Source organism: Alexandromys fortis, unplaced genomic scaffold (genome assembly GCF_014885135.2).
Source record: "Alexandromys fortis isolate MF-2015 unplaced genomic scaffold, M_Fortis_MF-2015_v1.1 scaffold_1, whole genome shotgun sequence".
In the NCBI taxonomy this organism is placed as follows: domain Eukaryota; kingdom Metazoa; phylum Chordata; class Mammalia; order Rodentia; family Cricetidae; genus Alexandromys; species Alexandromys fortis.
In genome coordinates this window covers 18,291,924-18,310,575 of record NW_026067927.1, presented here as the reverse complement: position 1 = coordinate 18,310,575, position 18,652 = coordinate 18,291,924, and the positions used below count along the sequence as shown (strand labels likewise).

The 18,652-nt window shown below is 46.4% G+C and overlaps 1 protein-coding gene across 1 annotated transcript; it reads right to left on the bottom strand.

Moving 5' to 3' along the window:
- Window positions 1-8,495: 8,495 nt before the first annotated feature.
- Window positions 8,496-16,205, bottom strand: Psmd7 (proteasome 26S subunit, non-ATPase 7). Its single transcript, XM_050144317.1, has 7 exons — window positions 16,030-16,205; window positions 14,107-14,198; window positions 13,366-13,458; window positions 12,752-12,849; window positions 12,104-12,184; window positions 10,612-10,703; window positions 8,496-9,409 (listed from the first exon to the last, which is right to left on the bottom strand). Exons 1-7 carry the CDS (start codon window positions 16,101-16,103, stop codon window positions 8,977-8,979), a joined length of 963 nt encoding a protein of 320 aa, XP_050000274.1. The 5' UTR covers window positions 16,104-16,205; the 3' UTR covers window positions 8,496-8,976.
- Between the last annotated feature and the right edge of the window lie 2,447 nt (window positions 16,206-18,652).

Below are 18,652 nucleotides of genomic sequence, written 5' to 3'. Positions count from 1 at the left end.
GGAGGTCAGCGCCCTCTTTTGAGGTTCTCGGTTTCGTTAATAAAAGATTTTAAGAATGGACACTAAGAGAGGGAGGGGGAGAGGAGTGGGGGGAGGGGGAGAAGGGTGGGAGGAGGGAGAGGGAAATGGGAGAAAAAGAGTATTTTATTTTTTAATATAAATAAAATTTAAAAAAAAAGAATGGACACTAAGGACATTAAGGCGTACCCCTTGAACCCCAGCACTCGGGAGGCAGAGGCAGGCGGATCTCTGTGAGTTCAAAGTCAGCCTGGTCTACAGAGTGAGTTCCAAGACAGGTAGGGCTGTCACACAGAAGAACCCTAACTTGAAGGGTAGAAAAAAAAAGACAGAAGCAGAAGCTTGAGTTTAAAATGAAAACAGAACATGTAGGTTGTAAATCTTGAAGCTGACTCGAAGGGAGGAGAGTGGAGAAGAGGAGGAACCAAAGCCATGTTGCTTTAGACAAGGCAGGGAGCAGAGCTTTAGAAAAACCTAGACAAGTGGGGGAGCTGGGGCGATGCCAGGGGCCGGTCCATCTGCAGACTGGAACTTAAGGAAAGCGTCTCTCTCTGTATTAGATACACAGGGTCTGTATGAGAGTTCTCTAGAGTAACAGAACCCAGAGAATGGGTGTCTGTATAGAAAAGGGATTTGTTAGAATGAGTTCCGGGTCCAGCTAGTCCAACAACGGCTGGCTATGAGCACAAAGTCCAAGAATCCAGTAGCTGCTCCGCCCATGAGGCCAGATGTCTCGGCTGGTCTCAGTAGACGCTGGTATCCTGAAGAAGGTCTAATGCCAGTGCAGACTCGCTAGCCGGGTGAGTGCCAGCGGACAAAGAGCAAAAGCTTCCTTTTTTTTTTTTTTTTTTTGACATCCTTATCTAGGCTTCCAGCAGACAGCGGTGGCCCAGATTAAAGGGGGGACTCCCCACCTCAAGATCCAGATTGAGCAGAAATCCCTCACAGATGTGCCCTCCCTCCGTATCTGGATCTTAGTTAATTCCAGATGTAGTCAAATTGGCAATCAAGAATAGCCATCACGGGCTCCATTCTAATGAGGAGGTGGGATTTAATTCTAAGGAAAATACGTGTCGGTGGGGGGCGTTGTGTGCGGGGGGGAGGGGGAGGAAAGATGGGACGACACCGGAGCCCCAGACACAGGAGTGGTGCACCTGAGTATCCGTCGCAAAACGTGGAGTGCGGAAGCTGGAGCGTCAACAGCTGGAGGAAAGCACTAGAGTAGCTGGGTGGCTTTGCTGCCAGAGACAGGTCGTGGTTGTTGGTCAGGCTCTGACGCTGATACACTCCATAAAATGGACAGACGTGCTGCCTTGGGAGGTGAGATCAACACGATTGATGTTGCTAGTGAGCTGGAAACGGCGTGTGAAGGAAAGAACGGAATCCAGGGTGATTTCTAGCTTTGGGGGCTTGAGAAGCTCAAGATGGCAGTATTGTTTACGCAGATGTATAAGCATTCTGGAGAAAGTTAAGCTGAGCTCCTCTTCCTGTAAACACGGGGTAGAAAATGTCCCGGTCTTGAGCCGGGCGGTGGTGGCGCACGCCTTTAATCCCAGCATCCGGGAGGCAGAGGCAGGCGGATCTCTGTGAGTTCGAGACCAGCCTGGTCAGGCTCCAAAACCACAGAGAAACCCTGTCTCGAAAAAAAAAAAAAAAAAAAAAAAGAAAAAGAAAATATCCCGGTCTTAACCACTGAGGGCAAAGAGAACCCAGGAGGATTCCGGGTAGCGATCTGGCCCTCCCGGCTCTGTGGGTAGCGGACTGAGAGTGGTCAGCGGGAGTGGGACAATACACGGTGCAGGGAATGCTGGTGTGGACTGGCCACTTCCTGGAGCAGAACTTGGAGTGGAGGGACGGTGTTTGTGATCCCAAAGCTGGGGAGACAGAGACAGGCAGATCCCTGGGGCTTGCTGGCCATCCGGTCTAACCTTGTTGGCGGGTTCCACTCTAATGAGAGACCATTGTAGCAGACTGTCTTGGACCTCCAGCCCACCATCATGACATGGAGACATTATTACTTATGAATGCTCAGCCTTAGTTTAGGCTTGTTTCTAACTAGCTTTAAAAAAAAAAAAAACTTAAATTCACCCATTTCCATTCATCTATGTGCTGCCCCAGACTGGCTTATTTCATCTATGCACTGACCAGCTGTTTCTCCCTGCCCACCAGCCCTATCCAACCCTCCTCTCTCCGCCTCTCATCTGTCTTGTGGCCACATAGGCAGAGGATGATGTCCTCACTTCCACCCATCAATGCCTAAGGCAGATGGGAGAGTTGGCTCTGTGGTCCTAAGAGTGGGAAAACTACCTGACCCCCACAAGCTGCAACACTTGGGAGAGTAGGCCATATGCCTCACCAGGGAAGCACGATAGAGCCAACCTTGTTAGCGCAAGTGTGGGTGAGCCAGCCCTGAAATTGTGAGCATGAGAAAACTGTCCCCATTACCCATCTGTCGTATGGTGGCATGGGCAGGGGAGAGTTGCCCTCCTCACCCAAGCCCGTCAAAGTCTGGGGCAGGTGGGAGAGCTGGCCCCGTGGTCAGAAGAGTGGCAGGTGTGGGTGAGGCAGCCCCGAAGCTTAGTTGTAAGCATGGGAGAGGTGTCCCCATTTCACATCTGGTGGACCAACCCTAAGCTACAGGATCTCCGCAAACACAGGGCAGCGATGGGATATCCAGGAGTTGGATATCTCCAGAAGTGCCCAGCTTCGGTAGGTAGTAGAGACCAGAAACCTCAAACCAGACCAACGACTCTCTGCAGTGAACACTTGCAAGTCAAGCTATCTGGACAAAGGGGTGCGTGGTGCGACTCACGGGGTCACGCTGCAGCTTCCACAACGACATTCTTAAGTTTTCCCCTTTTTATTTATTTTTCTTTTATTCTTTTTCTCTTAAATTTTGTTTTATTTGGGGTGTTTTCAGGGGCGGAGGGCAGATTCAAAGGGACTATGAAATGAATAGGATCAAGATACATAGAATAAATAAAATTAAAAAAAAAAGTGAATACATCTCTTCCAATGGCGCTCACCCCTAGCTCCAAGTGATCCAGCGCCCTCTGCTGGCCTCCGCAGGCACCCGTACCCCAGCACAGATAGACATATACATAAAATGATAAAATAAATCTTAAAAACAAAGACAACATAAAGTGATAGCACCTCTGCCCTCCCTCATACTTCACATAAAGAGGACCCTGGGGCACTGCGCTCCTGTACCATACCCGCAGACACACATAATGGAAGCAAATCTAAGACAGCTGTTTAAAAAGGTTGCCGTGGCTAATTCTGACGTGTTTGTTTCCGTCTTTGGATAACGGAGCTAGCGTGGAGCCGACGGGCAGAGATGTAGCTCCGTAAGTGGAACACCTGTTGAGCACGCATATGACCCTGGGTTTGGCCCTCAGCACCACAGGCACTGGGCCTAGACGGTACTTGTCTTAGGGTTCCTATCGCTGTCGTGAAACACCATGGGTTGTTGAGGCAGAATCTCACGTAGCCAGGTGGGCCTTGAGCTCCTGATCCGCCGGCCTCGCTCTACCTCCCAGGTGCTGGGAAGGCAGGAGTCGGCCGCCACGCTAGGATTCACGTGTGCACTCGAGGTCACTTCGCTGTGTCTTTGTGGATACACTTCACAGTTCTTCGAATCTCTTGGCTCCTGTGGTTCGGCTGGAGTCTGCCCTGGGATGTTTCCATCAGGGAAATGAGTAGAAACGACAGCAAATCCAGACCTCGCACCCAGCTGGGAGAACTGTGTGCTAAGAAAAACTGCAGGGAGATCAACATGGGCCCGGTACGAGTAGATTTCTATACAGGCAGTTAAGTAGCGTGGGCAGAGTACAGGGCCCTGTGCCAGCTTCACCCAGTCTTAGCACTCAGGCACGTTCTAGGGTGTTTCTGAAATCTTTCCTGGATGGTTGCAGCTCTAAACAGAAGCGGCAAGAAATGACTTCAGAGGAATTTCTCGTTTATCTAAAACTAGCAATCAAGAACGTCGCTCGCTGAAAGGGGTTAGCAGACAATGGCGCCACCTTGTGTCTAAGAACAGATTGCCTCCAAAGAGGAATAAAGAAAAACTCTCTTTTATCTGGGCTCTAAGACACCCTGGTTTCCACAGCGGCTGCCTAACTATAAGTGTGACAAACATGGGTGACTATTAACTTGTAATTTTTAATACCTTTATAGCTTAAAGACTAAGGTTTCACGTTATAAAATTAAACTATCTTTAAACATATGTGAAGCAAATCAGGACAATGACCTCAAAATGTAAACAACATATTTAAGTATCTTGATCAGCGGTAGAAATGTAAAGTGCAATATGATCAATAGATCCTAAAATTGCATAAATATACAAAATACATTAAGCAGAGGTAGAAACATGCGTGCATACAATATGACAAAATAACTTTGCATATGTGTACACATTATAAACAGAAGTAGGAGGGTACTCAATATCACAAATATAATTTGAATTTCTATCAATATACAAATTATCTTAGACAGGAATACAAGGATAATTTTACATATGTGTCAATATGCAAGAATCTATACCAATGTAAACTATAACTAATAGTTCACAAGTAGACACTTGTGAAGACAAGGCCTTTTTTTTTTTTTTCCTTTTCCAAAAGAGATCCCCGAGCCTACTTCATTTCCACCCCCAACCCTATACAACTTATAACCAAGCCCTAACAGATGACAGTTGTCCCTAACTCTGAGGACAAATTTGTTGGGAGAGGGGACATTGTCTTTTTAGAATTACTTTTAGCTGTCATGGGGCCGCTGTTATTTCTATGGGATCCTGTGAAAACTAAAATGATGATTAAGTCTCAAGATTATTGTCTGGTACAATTGTAGATGGTCTCTGAGTAGTTGATATGCCTTTTTTTTTTTTTTAAAGTTCTTATTCGAAGTTCTGGCCAGAATGTTGTAAGTAGGTGCACCATCTCGGCTAGCCAAGTTGGAATCATCTTGAGCAGTTTGTAGCCCAAAACTGACCCTTGAGTGGTGTGATCAGCTCAATGGTATCATAGGATCCAGGTGGAATCATTGTTGTGGGGCCCCACCTTCTTTCTGGAGACTTCAGAAAATACTGGAGGAAAATATATTGTTCACTGTGGAAAACTTAAACATTATTTATATCAATATGTAAAGTTTGAATCTCGATAGAAATATATTTAAAGAAAAGTACCATAGAGACAAAAATAGGTATGGGGAGAAGTAGAATTTTTGGAAGCAGAGTTTTGATAACCTCAGTCCCTAGATTTTTATTTTCTTTTTGTCCCACACCAGGGGGCTCCTGATATGAAACAGAAACTCCGAATTTTTTTTTTAAAGATTTATTTATTATGTATACAGTGTTCTGCCTGCATGTATGCCTGCAGGTCAGAAGAGGGCACCAGATCTCATTATGGATGGTTGTGAGTCACCATGTGGTTGCTGAGAATTGAACTCAGGACCTCTGGAAGAGCAGTCAGTGCTCTTAACCTCTGAGCCATCTCTCGAGGCCTGATTTTGTTTTTAACAACATGCTTGGATTTAGAGAAGGCTAGCCGCTGTCCAACTCCAGCTTTGATTTGTGAGAGTGTCGGGGCTACCATTATGCTGAGAAGTAAGGAGATGGGTATGCTTAGGTACTGAGATTTTACCCCACAGAGAATATTGGCATCATAAGTCAGATAAGTCCTTCCTATTTTCTGGAAAAAGTCCGACTAAGTATTATTTTCTCGCGGTGAAGTCTGACAAGCAGTTCCTGATTCAGTCTTGGTTTTCGCAGGCAGATGGGCGGAATGACTGCCCAGAACCCCCGTGGGTTGCTGTGTTTTACTTTTATCAAGGTCAGCATCATTTATTTGAAGAGACATGTTGTGTGTGGTTGGACTCTCAATTGAAGGGGCTTCTAGGAATGGGAGTAAAGCCCAGTCTCCAATTTCTCCTTGAAAGACAATGTGTGTGGGGTGGTGGAGAGGCAGGCGGATCTCTGTGAGTTTGAGACCAGCCTGGTCTACAAGAGCTAGTTCCAGGACAGGCTTCAAAGCTACAGAGAAACCCTATCTTGAAAACAAAAAAACAAAAAAACAAAACAAAACAAAAATAAAACAAAACAAAATAAAAAAAGAAAGACAATGTGCATCTAGCACATTGGAAATTTAGGAAGCCCCTCAACAATGAACCCTCTTTGTCCTTTTAGTGACTGATAATCTAAGCTAAACTGAAGGACATTAATTGGTTGGCTCTGCACCCTTTCAATTCTGACAACTTCCATGTTATCACTAAGGAGAAACTCAAGGATAGATCTTTTCAGTCACTCTCTGTTGCTACGTCAAGACTCCATGACCAAAGGCAACTTTCATTATGGAAATTTGTGCTTATGATTCCGGAGGGATAAGAGCCCATCACGGCAGTGAGGCAGGGCAACGGGCACATTCCTGTGGCATGGGAACTGAAGTAGGGCAAGGATATGGACACTCAGATCCTGCCCCCAGGGACACACTTCCACCAGCAAGGCCTGTGCATCCCCTGCACCACCAAGCGTTCGAAGCTCTGCATCTATGAGGGACTTTTCTCGTGAAAAACTTCCGTTACCGCTCTATTGCTGTGGTTGAGAACACTACGGTTTTAGAAGTTTATTTGGGCTTATGGCTTGGGAGGTTAGGGTCCATCTGGCAGGGACAGCAGGTGGCAGACAGGCAGACTGAAGTGGCTGAGGGCGTCTTGAGCCACAGCAGGGAGCTGAGCTAACTAACACGATGTGACCGCACTGGGAACACAATTGGCTTTGAAGCCTCAGAGTCACCCAGTGACATAATTCCTCCAACAAGGTCATACCTCCTAAATCTTCCCAGTCCAGATGCACTAGACTTACGGGGGACATTTTATTCAGACCACCATCACAAGACTTTTTCAGATACTCTCAAACAGAAAACCAGGGAGGAATAGTGCTGTCAGCGCAGGTCTGACTGCGACACTGCTGGGGAACTGAAGGGAGGCTAACGTGCCTGTGTGTGGGAGAGAGCCCGCCCTGGGACCACATTTCTGCACCGGCCCCAAAGAACAATTTATTTAGGAATCTTGAGACTGCCAGGTTGTATAAGCACAAATCTTCGTTTTAAGCCTGGCTCATGGGTTGGCAGTCAAATCCATGGTCACTTGTATAGGCGACTTTATCAAAGCCTTCTAGGCTGACTATCTACGGGATAGTAATTTGGCCTTAGAAAATATACTCAAGTTACAAGCTGTTCTTGCTCTTCTTGGCTTTTTCAAAACCCTGGCTGTTGTGGAACCTGCTGTGTAGACCAGGCTGGCCTTGATCTCACAGCATCTCTCTGTCCCTGCCTCCTGTTATATTCTCTCAGTGCTGGAGACTGAGCGCAGGGTTCACTGCTGTAGGCAAAGACCACTGAGACACAGCACTAGTCTACCTTCCCTCAGAGACTGAAGGCCCCGCTAGGGAACAAACAGTCCGAGTGCCCACATGTGGGTCACACTATTAAACAGAGAAGTCCAGCCAGTACTGCTCTTATTCAACAAATACCCAGTTTATTAAATGGGGTGAGCTTAACACTTCGGCACTGAGAAGGCTCTGAAGCCCAGTCTGCGTGGCCTCAGTTCAGGTACGCACGCAGACCTTGACTTCTACATGAAGGACCCACCCTGTAGATGACTCTCCATGTTCCTCCTACCCCAAGTTTCAGGACCATGGCAACCTGTTTTTTTCCCCCATTCCTTGGAGAAAAAGTTTAACTGTCTAGTCTCTTCTCATCAGCATGCTCTAAAAAATGGCAACCTCATCCATCTCCAGTTCCGTGATCTGGGGTTTTCTTACAGCAGTGTAACAGCAGCTACCTTACTGAGGACAAACAACCCAGCAACAAGGAGGGAGGGGAGGGAAGGGCCTTGGGAGCTCCTCCTCATCAAATTTAAATTCCGTATTCCACATTTCTTTTATCCAGTTAGATGTGGCAAACACCTCAATTCTAGACTAGATGAAACTGTCATTTGACCTTCGTATCTCAGAATCTTAATGAACGTCAGTGACCTAACACAGGTTTCACCTATAGCTCTTTACGTTTTACCGTCAGCGTTTGCACTGATTGGTCTTTGCGCAGGTCTATGCTTCCGATCTTAACCCCATTCATTTCATCGTTAGCTTACTTTTCATTATAGTATTCTAGAGCTTGTGAACATGTTAGCTCAAGTGGTAGACTTGAGAATTCTCAAGAATGCTGTGGGTGTTCAAGGAATTAGTAGGGCAGGCATGGTGATGCACGCCTTTAATCCCAGTGCTTGGGAGGACAGCCAGGGCTACACAGTGAGATCTCGTCTCAAAACACAGGATGAACTGACAGCCGTGTGACTGTCCTGTGCCAAATTCCTTACCGTGTGCCTTCACTGGGAACACCCAGTTCATTTCGTAGTGTTCCATTCTCAGCGAATCCTCCCATTAACCTGCTGCCCAGAGCAACACAAACCACTAGAACACAGACTTAAAAACCAAGCCATTTAATTGTATCTTTGAAGGTAAACAATACATGGACCTGGACCTCAAGCCCTAACAATGCTAGAGTTACAGGTCCAAAATGTGGTGTGGCTAAAGAGTTCAGAAGGGTCAGAGCTCAAGTGTTTGGTAGCATAGAGTACCATTTAGCGGTTTCACCAATTACCGCCAACAGATCCCATGGATCTTCTAAGACGAAAACACACTCAGTCCTGGTTTTAAGGATAACAGAATGAAGGGTGCCAAAGATTATGCTGTTCTCCCAGCACACCCCCAATACGTGCAGCTGAAGCTGCAGTGTAGGGCTGAGATCAGTCCTTCTGTCCACTCATCTCCACAGAATGCCACAGGCAGAGGGCTTGTCAGGACAGCTTTTTAACAAGCACCGAATGGGAAAAAGAACCCTCTAGTGGCACACCAAGTTAGTTTATAAGATTTTACTCTTTACAAATAAAAAAAAGCTACATGATTTACTTTTTCTCCTTTTTCTCTTCTTTCTTTCCATCGCCCTTCTCCTTCTCTTTCTCATCCTTCCTCTCCTTCTTGCTCTCTTCCTTTTCCTGTCCCTCCTTCTTCTCTGCATCCCGGTTGGCGATCTTGTTGTTGATGAGGTTGTGCAGGGCGACCACAGAGCGGATCAGTGAGGCCAAGTACACCACCACCATCTGGTCATTGGTCTTCAGGTAGAAGGCCTTGACGAACTCCTGCAGGCTGGCGTCCGGCAGCAGGTTGAAGACGTCCTGCAGCTGGTAGATGATCTGGTGGTTGATGGGCAGCTTGCCACTGGCCACTTTCTCCAGGTAGCTCCTGATGTCCAGGAGCTTGGAGTTCAGTCCCTTCAAACCATGGACCTGGTTTGTGATTCGCTGGGAGAGAGTTCCCACTGTAGTGTCCTTAATGTCTCTGGAACAACCAAAAATGCAGAAAGTGTATCAGATCACACATTCACAAATGTAAGGACAACAGTTCAGATCAGCAACAACTTTCTGGTCACCTGGGTCTTCAGAAAATTTTATTTTTAACTTTGTGTATATATGTGTGCATGCAATGCTCTCAGAGGCCAGAAGAGGGCATCAGATTTCCTTGGAGTTAGAAGCAGTTGTGAGCTATCTGACCTGGATGCTGGGAATCAAACTCAGGTTCTCAGCAACAACAGTCAGTGCTCCTAACCAATGACCACACAGGGCTCCAGCCCTCACAGGTAACCTTGCCTAGTTCTCTGATTTGGCGCCCCTGGTTGAGAAAGGATGACATTCCCCATCTGTTTTGCTATAACGTTGAGCAGCTTACAGTCAGTGGCCATTTTCAAAGCCTGGAAGAACTTAAGTGTAGGTGAACACGAAATCTTTCAAGTACGCTCTCACACAAATCCCATCCCAGGATGAAGATTCTCTGCAGAAACACACTGATCACACAGGCAGGATGAGGCCTGTGTTTACACGTGTGTGTGTGTCCTGTCACAGCCATGTAACCTCAGCCAAGACACTTCAGAGTTGAACTTGTTCAACCACATTGATTTGTAAGAAATCAAAGAGCTGGAAGTGGCAGCTTACGCCTTTAATCCCAGTACCCTGCAGGATGAGGCAGAAGGATGGCGACTCTGACTGACCTGGGCTACAGTGAGACCCCATTTTAAAAAGCCAGAAAAAAAAAAAAGCCAGAAAGAAACCAAAGGCTCAGAAAGGGGCTGTGACTCATTTACAAGAGAAGCATAGTGGCTAAACTGACCCTGAGGTGAACTCCTAACAGATAGATCCCTCTACAAATGGCTCACTAGGCAGCTAACTCTGGCACTGTACACGATCTCCATTCCCTCCACCCCCTGCCCTAAATTCAGAGATCCACCTGCTTCTGCCTCTAGTGCTAGAATTAAAACTGTACACTACCACGCCCAGACTGATTTTTTTTAATTACTTTTGTTCCTGGTGTGCACGCCAGCTTATCTATATGTGCACCACGTACGTCCCTAGTGCTCTTTGAGGTGAGAAGAGGGCGTGAGATTCCTTGGTGCTGGAGTCACAGGTAGTTGTGAGCTGTCATGGGTGCTCCTGCAAGAGCAGCAAGTGCTCTTCACTGGGTCACTTCTCCAGTCCCCACCGGCTCACCTCAACAAGTGTTCCACTCCAACTTCCTCAGCTTCCTCTGCCCCAATTTCACTGGTCACATGCTCAAAAGTTTTTGATGTTGGCGTTCCGTCCTGTGAGAAGAAGCTTAACTTTTGTTATTTATTTTCAACAAGCCAACTGGCACGTTTTGCTGGGACACTGCTGCTAGCCTGTTCGCATCATGTTGCCATAAACTGTTCTCTACAGAAATTTGTCTTGTCAAGGAAAATTGTATTCCCTCAAGCCCACACTTGGGGATCAGTGCTCAGAAGACTCGAGTTAAGAATTTAGTTATTTCTAGAGTGGAAAATACTGCACTCGATGTACATGAATATACATGTATATTCATGCCAACAAATTTAACCTAAACATGTACCATCCCCTGAACCAAATGACCCAAATGTGATATAACCAGTGACTAGTGGTTAGAAGGGAAGCATCCAAAGGGGGTGGGGGTGGGGCCAGGTAGGCGATTGGTTCTCCTGACCATCAAGTGACTCCATGGTGGTGGAACTTGAGGACACTTTTTAGCCCGACTGCCAGCAGAGGCTGTGCTCCCATGAGGGCTCTACCAGCTTGTGCACAGTAGGTCACAGGCCCTGGACAAGCCTTTAAGTCATATCACACACTGAACCTGCTGGAAGTGAAGCTGGCTCTCATGTTATGCAGGATTGTGTGAGAGGCCCCCAAAGGTACTCTAGCCTTTGGACACTAAGATGGCCGAAGCCTTCCAGTCTTTTAGGACATCATGACAACTGGGTCAAGACCAGGGATAAAGCTTTACTGCAACCAAACAATACATTTGGATTTAAGTTCCATGGAGCTACAAAACAAAAGCAAAAAACAGGACTAGGCTTAGGAGGGAGCCACCCTAGAACAACCTTTTTCAAATTCTAAATCTGTATAGTAAGAGAAATATTACAACCCGAATCCCTCTTGACTGTGAAGATTGGGCTCCTTGGAGAGCCTACTACAAATACTTTGTGCTCACTCCCCAACCCTGTTTTATCAAGCTCTCCCCACGAGCTCACAACCAGCTTTCCTAAGGGCAGAGAAGGGCTGGCTACTGCTCACTGCTCTACTGACTGCAACCCAAGTGTCAGAAGATCACAGGTCTGGCACTTGACAGCTCTTTGTACTATATTTGAAAACCTAGGACCTGTCTGAAGGGATTGAAATCTTCAAAAGGAACCTGTACACTGTACTAAATCAGGACCTCGCTCTTGGGCCTGACCTCTCCTTTGCTGTGAAGGTCTCTGGGTTTCATCTGACTACTCGGGGCTTCAGTGTCTTTAGTGAAAAAGGATTACAGGTCTCTTGGTCCTTTTCTATTTCTACAATCTGATGATTCAAAACTCAAGGCTAGTCTGGTAGCAGGAACCAACACTTCCTTTTCATCACAGAGATAAGATTTGTTGAGTTGAACATGAACAACAAACCTAAAAAAAGCTATCCAAGAACTTGCTAACCAATCTCCAGCCCGGAGACTTACGTCATGAACCTCTTCCACTGAAATGTAAGCTTCGGTGGGAAGTCCCAGGTCCTTCGGCTTCACGTCAATAATGACCAGCACCTGGCAAAAACTCAAATTAGCAAACCTTCCTCCTGACAAGGCACAACTTCAGCCTTCCCTCTTGTCACTTGGATCAGTTAGACACAAGCCAGAATGTTCAACAAGAAATAAGCTGGCATTTCACACGATCCATCAAGTCACAAGAACCCAAGTTTCAAACTCTGCCCCACTAAACTCATCACATTTTACAAGAGCGAGAGAGGGAGGGAAAGAGGGAGGAGGGAGGGAGGGAGAACAATTCCCCAGTGTGGGTCCAGGAGAAAGAACTTGTCAGGTTTGATGACAAGGGCCTTTACTCACCAAGTCACCTTGCTGGCCCCACTAACCATTCCTAACTTTAACATTCTCATTTATAAAGACAACATATAGTTACTGAGATGATTAAGTCAGTTATATACATGGCACCCAGCAGGTGCTTTACTTGCTAAATACACTACTTACAACAAATTACTCAGAAACACACTCTACTGAAAGCTATGGAGAAGCAATGATGAATGTTTGCTACCCAGGTTCTTCGCATGATGCCCTTGAGCAGCTGGCAAAGGATCATGGGAGCAGTGTACTTACAGAGTTGGGGCAGTATCTTTTCATGAGTTCATTGATGGCGATGTCATTCTTGTGCAGTTTGGGGCCTGTGTGGTACCACCCAACTATTCGTTCTCTGGCTGAGAAGCAAAAACTTAGTAAGTTTTAATTATTTCACCAAGATCTGTGCAATTGGCTCAAAATAACAAGAACACCAGTACAAAAATGAATCTTGATACATTTATGAAATCTCTCAGAAAATAAGCAGCATGTGATGTAGATACAATGTATCCCATGTGAAGTGACCATACATCAATATCAATCATAGAACAATGTATGAACAAACGGGAACAACATCACATTCCCATCACACAGGCGGCAGCTGTGTGAAGGGGTAACATGAAACAATGTACTCTGCCACTACATGCAAGGGGCATGTAGACCGAGGACCAGCCTGCCTCCAGCCCAGAGGGTCTACAGGGCCTTACACTGCTACTGTATCTTATCCATCCTACCTCATTTCTTTATTACCCACCACTAGTATTTTCACTTAGTCCAGCTAAGTGAACAGATTCTTTACAATAAAGACAGACAGACACCAGGTTTAAACACAGACACACACCACAGCACACAAGCAGTTAGAAACTCAGACTTACCATTGACCTTCTTAAACATTCCATACATGTTTTCCAAATAATCATGGTCTAAAAACCAGACAGAATCATCTTTGTCATCTTCATCGAATGGTACTAAAGAGAGAGAGGGGGAAAAGAAAATAAAGACTTCTGCTAGGGGCTAGATGCTCAGTCACAGTGAAGCCCCTCACTTGTCCACTGCAGGACTGCTTCACCTTCGTTCAAAACCTCCAGATTCCCAGCTACTCTTAAAATGCTAAAGACTCTTTAAAAAGGACACATAATCTCTGGCTCGCTAAAGGCCCAGTTCTTTCTAATATTTCCTGCATGGCCAATTATAGACAATACCCACTGTCCTTTTCTAGACCACAGATCCTGCCAGCAATACACGGAACATAAATTAGCATCATGGCTAAAGATTCATGACAGAGCGTTAAGGCTAACAGCCCCCCACACAAATCTTTCTTTCCTCCTTGCTCTATCACAGCCAGTGTTCAAATATTTAGAGTCAGAGCCGACAGGCTATCCCGAAGGCTTGTTCTGAGATGCAACCACACTTCTATGTTCACACAATCGGGAGCAGTTCTTGCACTTCAAGAGACCAGCAGCTGCAATGGACACTGCGAGTTAAAAATACTCGCTTCCTGGTCTAGTGTGTAGCCATTCGGCTCCAACAGCAATTCTGAAATAGGCTTTTCAGACTGTAGCAAAAAATGCACATTTTCCATAAGTAAACCACATCCCAACCATGCAAAACTTTACCTGCAAAACTGTTGGAGACATCAAGTACTTTCTTTTGCCATGACCCCAAAAGCACACCAACGACTCGCTTCTGGTTTCCAACCTTGCCAATTCTGAATGAGAAAAACAGGTGGTCAGGTTTTAGAGGCTGGCAGACACTCAACCCCAACAGTTAGCTACTCAGTGGCGAGTTTCAACAGCACAGATACAATTTAGTTTATGTGGGAACTAAGTCCATAAACAAATGTAACAGATCAGTTCCCGATAAGGAAAGATATGGAAACTATCCTAACACACTGGAAGGTTACTTTCTAAAGAGGGCAGAAGCTTGCTTGGAGAAAATTCATATTTTCCTTTTTCTTTCCCAGTTTTCCTTTAAACTGTCTTCTCTACACTGAAATCTCAGGGATGAGGTCGCTAGAGCAGCACCAGTTTTATGGCACAGCCAGTTCTCTCAAAGCTCTGTGCTGTGCCAACCCGCTCCAGATATGTACTTCATCCTCTGGAAGGGCTAGTGGTCCAGGTGGATCCCACTCAGAAGCCCCAATGTGCCACTTTGCAGCCTCTCTCTCTGCTCTATTAGGCAGAGGCCAGCAAGAAGCTGGTGACTAAGCACATGGGGAGAAAGGCTGGATGAACAAGGAGGCTTTTACTTCACAATGTCAACCTCGGTCTCAAACCTCCCCTGTGGTTTTCTGCTAAGGAGGTACAAGCATCTCACTCTGTAAAGATTTTTTTTTTATTTTTAAACCACTAGCAAGTTATACATTTGGAAATAATTAAATTCTCTGCTAAGGAAACACATAAGCCGCCGTGAAGTCCCGAGCTTCTCGTTAGTTTAACTGTAGTGTTTCAACACAGAGCCTGGCAAATCAATACTAAATCTGGGGTATGGGTAGAATGAAATCCAGGGTTCTGTATTCCTGGTGTTCCCCCCCCCCCCCCAAATCCACTGAAAATACTTCATACAGTGAGCTTCTACAGGCCAATGGAAACTTCACCCACGGGCCTTTTAGTTTACAAAAGTTCACTTGTGTCTTTAGAGTCCTCCAGCTGTTCCAGGACACAGCCACCAGCAGAGTCTGCCCTTCCTAGGCTCTCACCAAGTGTCGGAATAAAACCGAAGCTGTCCTCAACCATAAGGGCCCTTAGCATCCCAAGGGAGTAAAACTGCATCTACTGTAGAAAGCCCACAGATCCAGTTAATCCCAGGCATCTACAAGCAATACAACTGAACCCGGAATCAAAACGCTCCGTCTCGAGGGTGTTTTGGGCTCTGGTTGAGTTAGCTGCACAAAGCTTGGCTCCAGCCGGGCACTAGCACGACTTTACAACAAGCTCCCTACCGGATATTCGCATTTGTGAATTCAACTAATTATCTCGTAAAACTTCCAAACACGTGCAACAGGTCTGGCAGGCTGAACGGCTGGGGAAGGGTGGAAGTGGCAGGGAGCTAACTAACCAGGGGCACGGTAGGACGACCCAATCTGGACCGGCCTCGTTTTTTTAGGAAAAAAAACCCGGCACCTTATCCACGTTTTTAAGGTACCATCCAACCAGACTTCCCGCTTAATACCGGGTGGTTACAACCAATGCCCGTCTATAGAGTCATTCATAGGGGGCGCCGAGACCAGAATTTCGGTGACAGTTTTCCCAGGCACGGACACGAGAGACTGAGGCGCCGTCCTGTTACACCGAGCCGCCCTGGTGAAAGGCGCGGCTGAGGGCGGGTAGCAGGGTCCAGATTCCGGTCACTCAACAGGCGGGCCAGGCCCGGGAGTGGCGGCCATGGCGGGGGCTCCGAGCACCGCGGTGTGGAGCCGCCAGGGTCTCCCGCCACCCACCCGCGCGTCCCCATTCCCGTCCCCGGCCGCCGCGTTATGCCGGGAGCGCCCGTGACTCAGCAGCCCTGCGCCGTGCGGCCGCCACGCGCCGCCCGCTCACCGGTTGAAATGATCCACCACACTGAGCAGCACCAGGGGGTGGACCACCACCTTCTGCACTGCCAGCTCCGGCATCGCGACACAGCCCGCCCGCCGGCCCCGCTCCCTGCGACCCACAAACACCGGCAACCGCAGCTACACAGGCCGCTCCTACCAGGCCCCAGTGCCTCCCCTTCCGGTTTGATGACCGCCGGAGAGGCGACTTCCGCTCCCAGAGTGCTTCGCGCGCGTGCCCGCACTGTCGCCAGGGCCACCATCTTGAGGAAGGGAAAGGGCCGACCGTGGGACTTTGGATGCTGTTGATGAAGCTTGACTGGAGCTTCCCCTAGCTTTTTGCCTCAGTTCCTCTAGCTCCCTGTTTTGTTTTTATGAGCGGTTTCTCTGTGTAATGGCTCCTCTGGCAATTCCTGGAACTCACCATGCTGGCTTTGAACTCACAAAGATCCACCTGCCTCTGCTCCCCCAAGCACTGTGATTAAGTGCTCCCGTCACTGCCTGGGATTATCTCATCATTTTTATTGTTGGAAATTTTCCTTAATGTCCATTTGAACATAATGAACCAGTGACATTCAGGTTTTGTTAGTCCTAAAGATTTGAGGAGAAGGACCCCTGACCCAAATCATCATAACCAAATTAATTAAAACAAGCTTTTTAAAATTTGCATACATGGGCTGCCCCTCCCTAAAAGTGGAGTTTAAGAAATCAGCACTAAATAAATAAATAAATAAATAAATAAATAAATAAATAAATAAATAAGTGGAACTTCGTAATTTAAAAGGTCAGGCAGTGGTGGCGCACGCCTTTAATTCCAGCACTTGGGAGGCAGAGGCAGGCAGATCTCTGTGAGTTCGAGGCCAGCCTAGTCTACAGAGCTAGTTCCAGGACAGGCTCCAAAGCTACAGAGAAACCCTGTCTCGAAAAACAAAAAACAAAAACAAAACAAAAATCAGCACTAGACGTGAGGGAGACAAGGTTTTGATAGCTCTAGGGTAGGAGATTTGGTGGGCAAAGTAGGTGAAGGTACAGGAGCAGACCACGGGCATAACAAATTGGTCATAATGAGCTCCCAAAACAAAGACGTGATTGCAAATTGATTTTAACAAGGTACTTATCATAACAACAGGTAGTCATAACCTTTTGAAACAAAGGTAGGGCTGCAGGATGGTTTTGAAACATAGACATGGTTGTCATTTCCTGGAACAGGCAGTGCAGAGCCATTTGTAGTTAAGGTTATAGGTGGGGCAGAGCCCAATCCTTGAGGAACGTTGATTTAATCGTAACCAGGACTGACCTGTATGCATGTGCGCGCGCACGCGCGCGCACGCACACACACACACACACACACACACACAAATGCACTCATATGCACACTTCACGCACACATTCACACAAACATTAGAAAAAAATCCCTAAAGACGGGGTCTCGCTGTGTGCCTTGATTGTCTTGGAACTTGCTACATAGACCAGGGTGACCTCAAAACTCACAGAGGTCCACTGGCCTCTGCCTACTGGACCCTGGGATTACAGACGTGTGCTACCACACTCAGCGTGAAAATGTACTTTGTCAGCCTTCATTATACAACGTGTTAAAGCATGCTTGCTGGTGTGCAGTGCCTGATTCGGGGTGGCCTTCTTCATTTCCTGCCTCGCACAGCGCTCCTCAGCCCAGGAGAGATGTGTCTAGTATAGGAAGAGCTTGGGCAGATTTCCTCTAATTTTGTCCTTAGAGATTTGGTGACTATTGAGTGATCAAAGGCTGATTTAATTTTCCTTATGTGCCAAATAAAGCTTAATATGGAAGTCCAAAGGAAACATCTTTTTTGATGAATATATATAAGAGATATAAAGAAGACAGTTTGAAATAATAAGAAAGGCAGTTTTTTCCATGTCTCATTCTGATTTTTAAAATATGGAAATAATCCCTGAGACTAGACCCACTCCCGTGGACTGAATTCTTTCAGAGTAATACGGAAGAGGTGGGTGGCTATAGAAAACCCACTGTCTTTTGTTCCTCAGACTCTAGACTTAACTTTTGGGGGACCTGATGAGAGTTTAAGGATAATCTGTTTTTCTCTCCTTTGATCATTTTTTGAGTTTAGTTTAGGGAGTTAGTCTTCCTGACCCAGGATCTTGAAAGAGTTCTCATTTTTGTTAAATCCAGGGAAGGAAAGAATCCTATAAATATTCTGTCAATATCTTGAGTTTTGTGACCTCCAGTTTTCATCTTACTGAATTTAGAAGGAAGAAGGAGGGGGAGAAGGAGAAGGAAGACAAAGAGGAGGAAAAGGAGAAAAATGAGGATTATGGTGTTGTCAGCAACAAGAGATTTACCTCTAGCCCAAGTTTGTGTTCATTGCTCATGGTTCCCCAGCAAGCTCTTTCCCCGGGAAGACATCTCCCTAGCCCATCTCTTTTCTTTGTAAGGAACCTGGACTCTGATGTTTTGTGCTAGAAACAGAAAATAGACTAAGCCAGTGTCTCAAGGAAGGCTGGTGTCGGTCCTAAGTGCTTGTTGACTGCATGTAATTCAAAGCTATGCTTTCAGAAATCTTTAATAAATTTATGATTTATTTTTATTCTTTCCAGGAATGTGGGCAAATTAACATTAGCATGGCTAAGAGCTT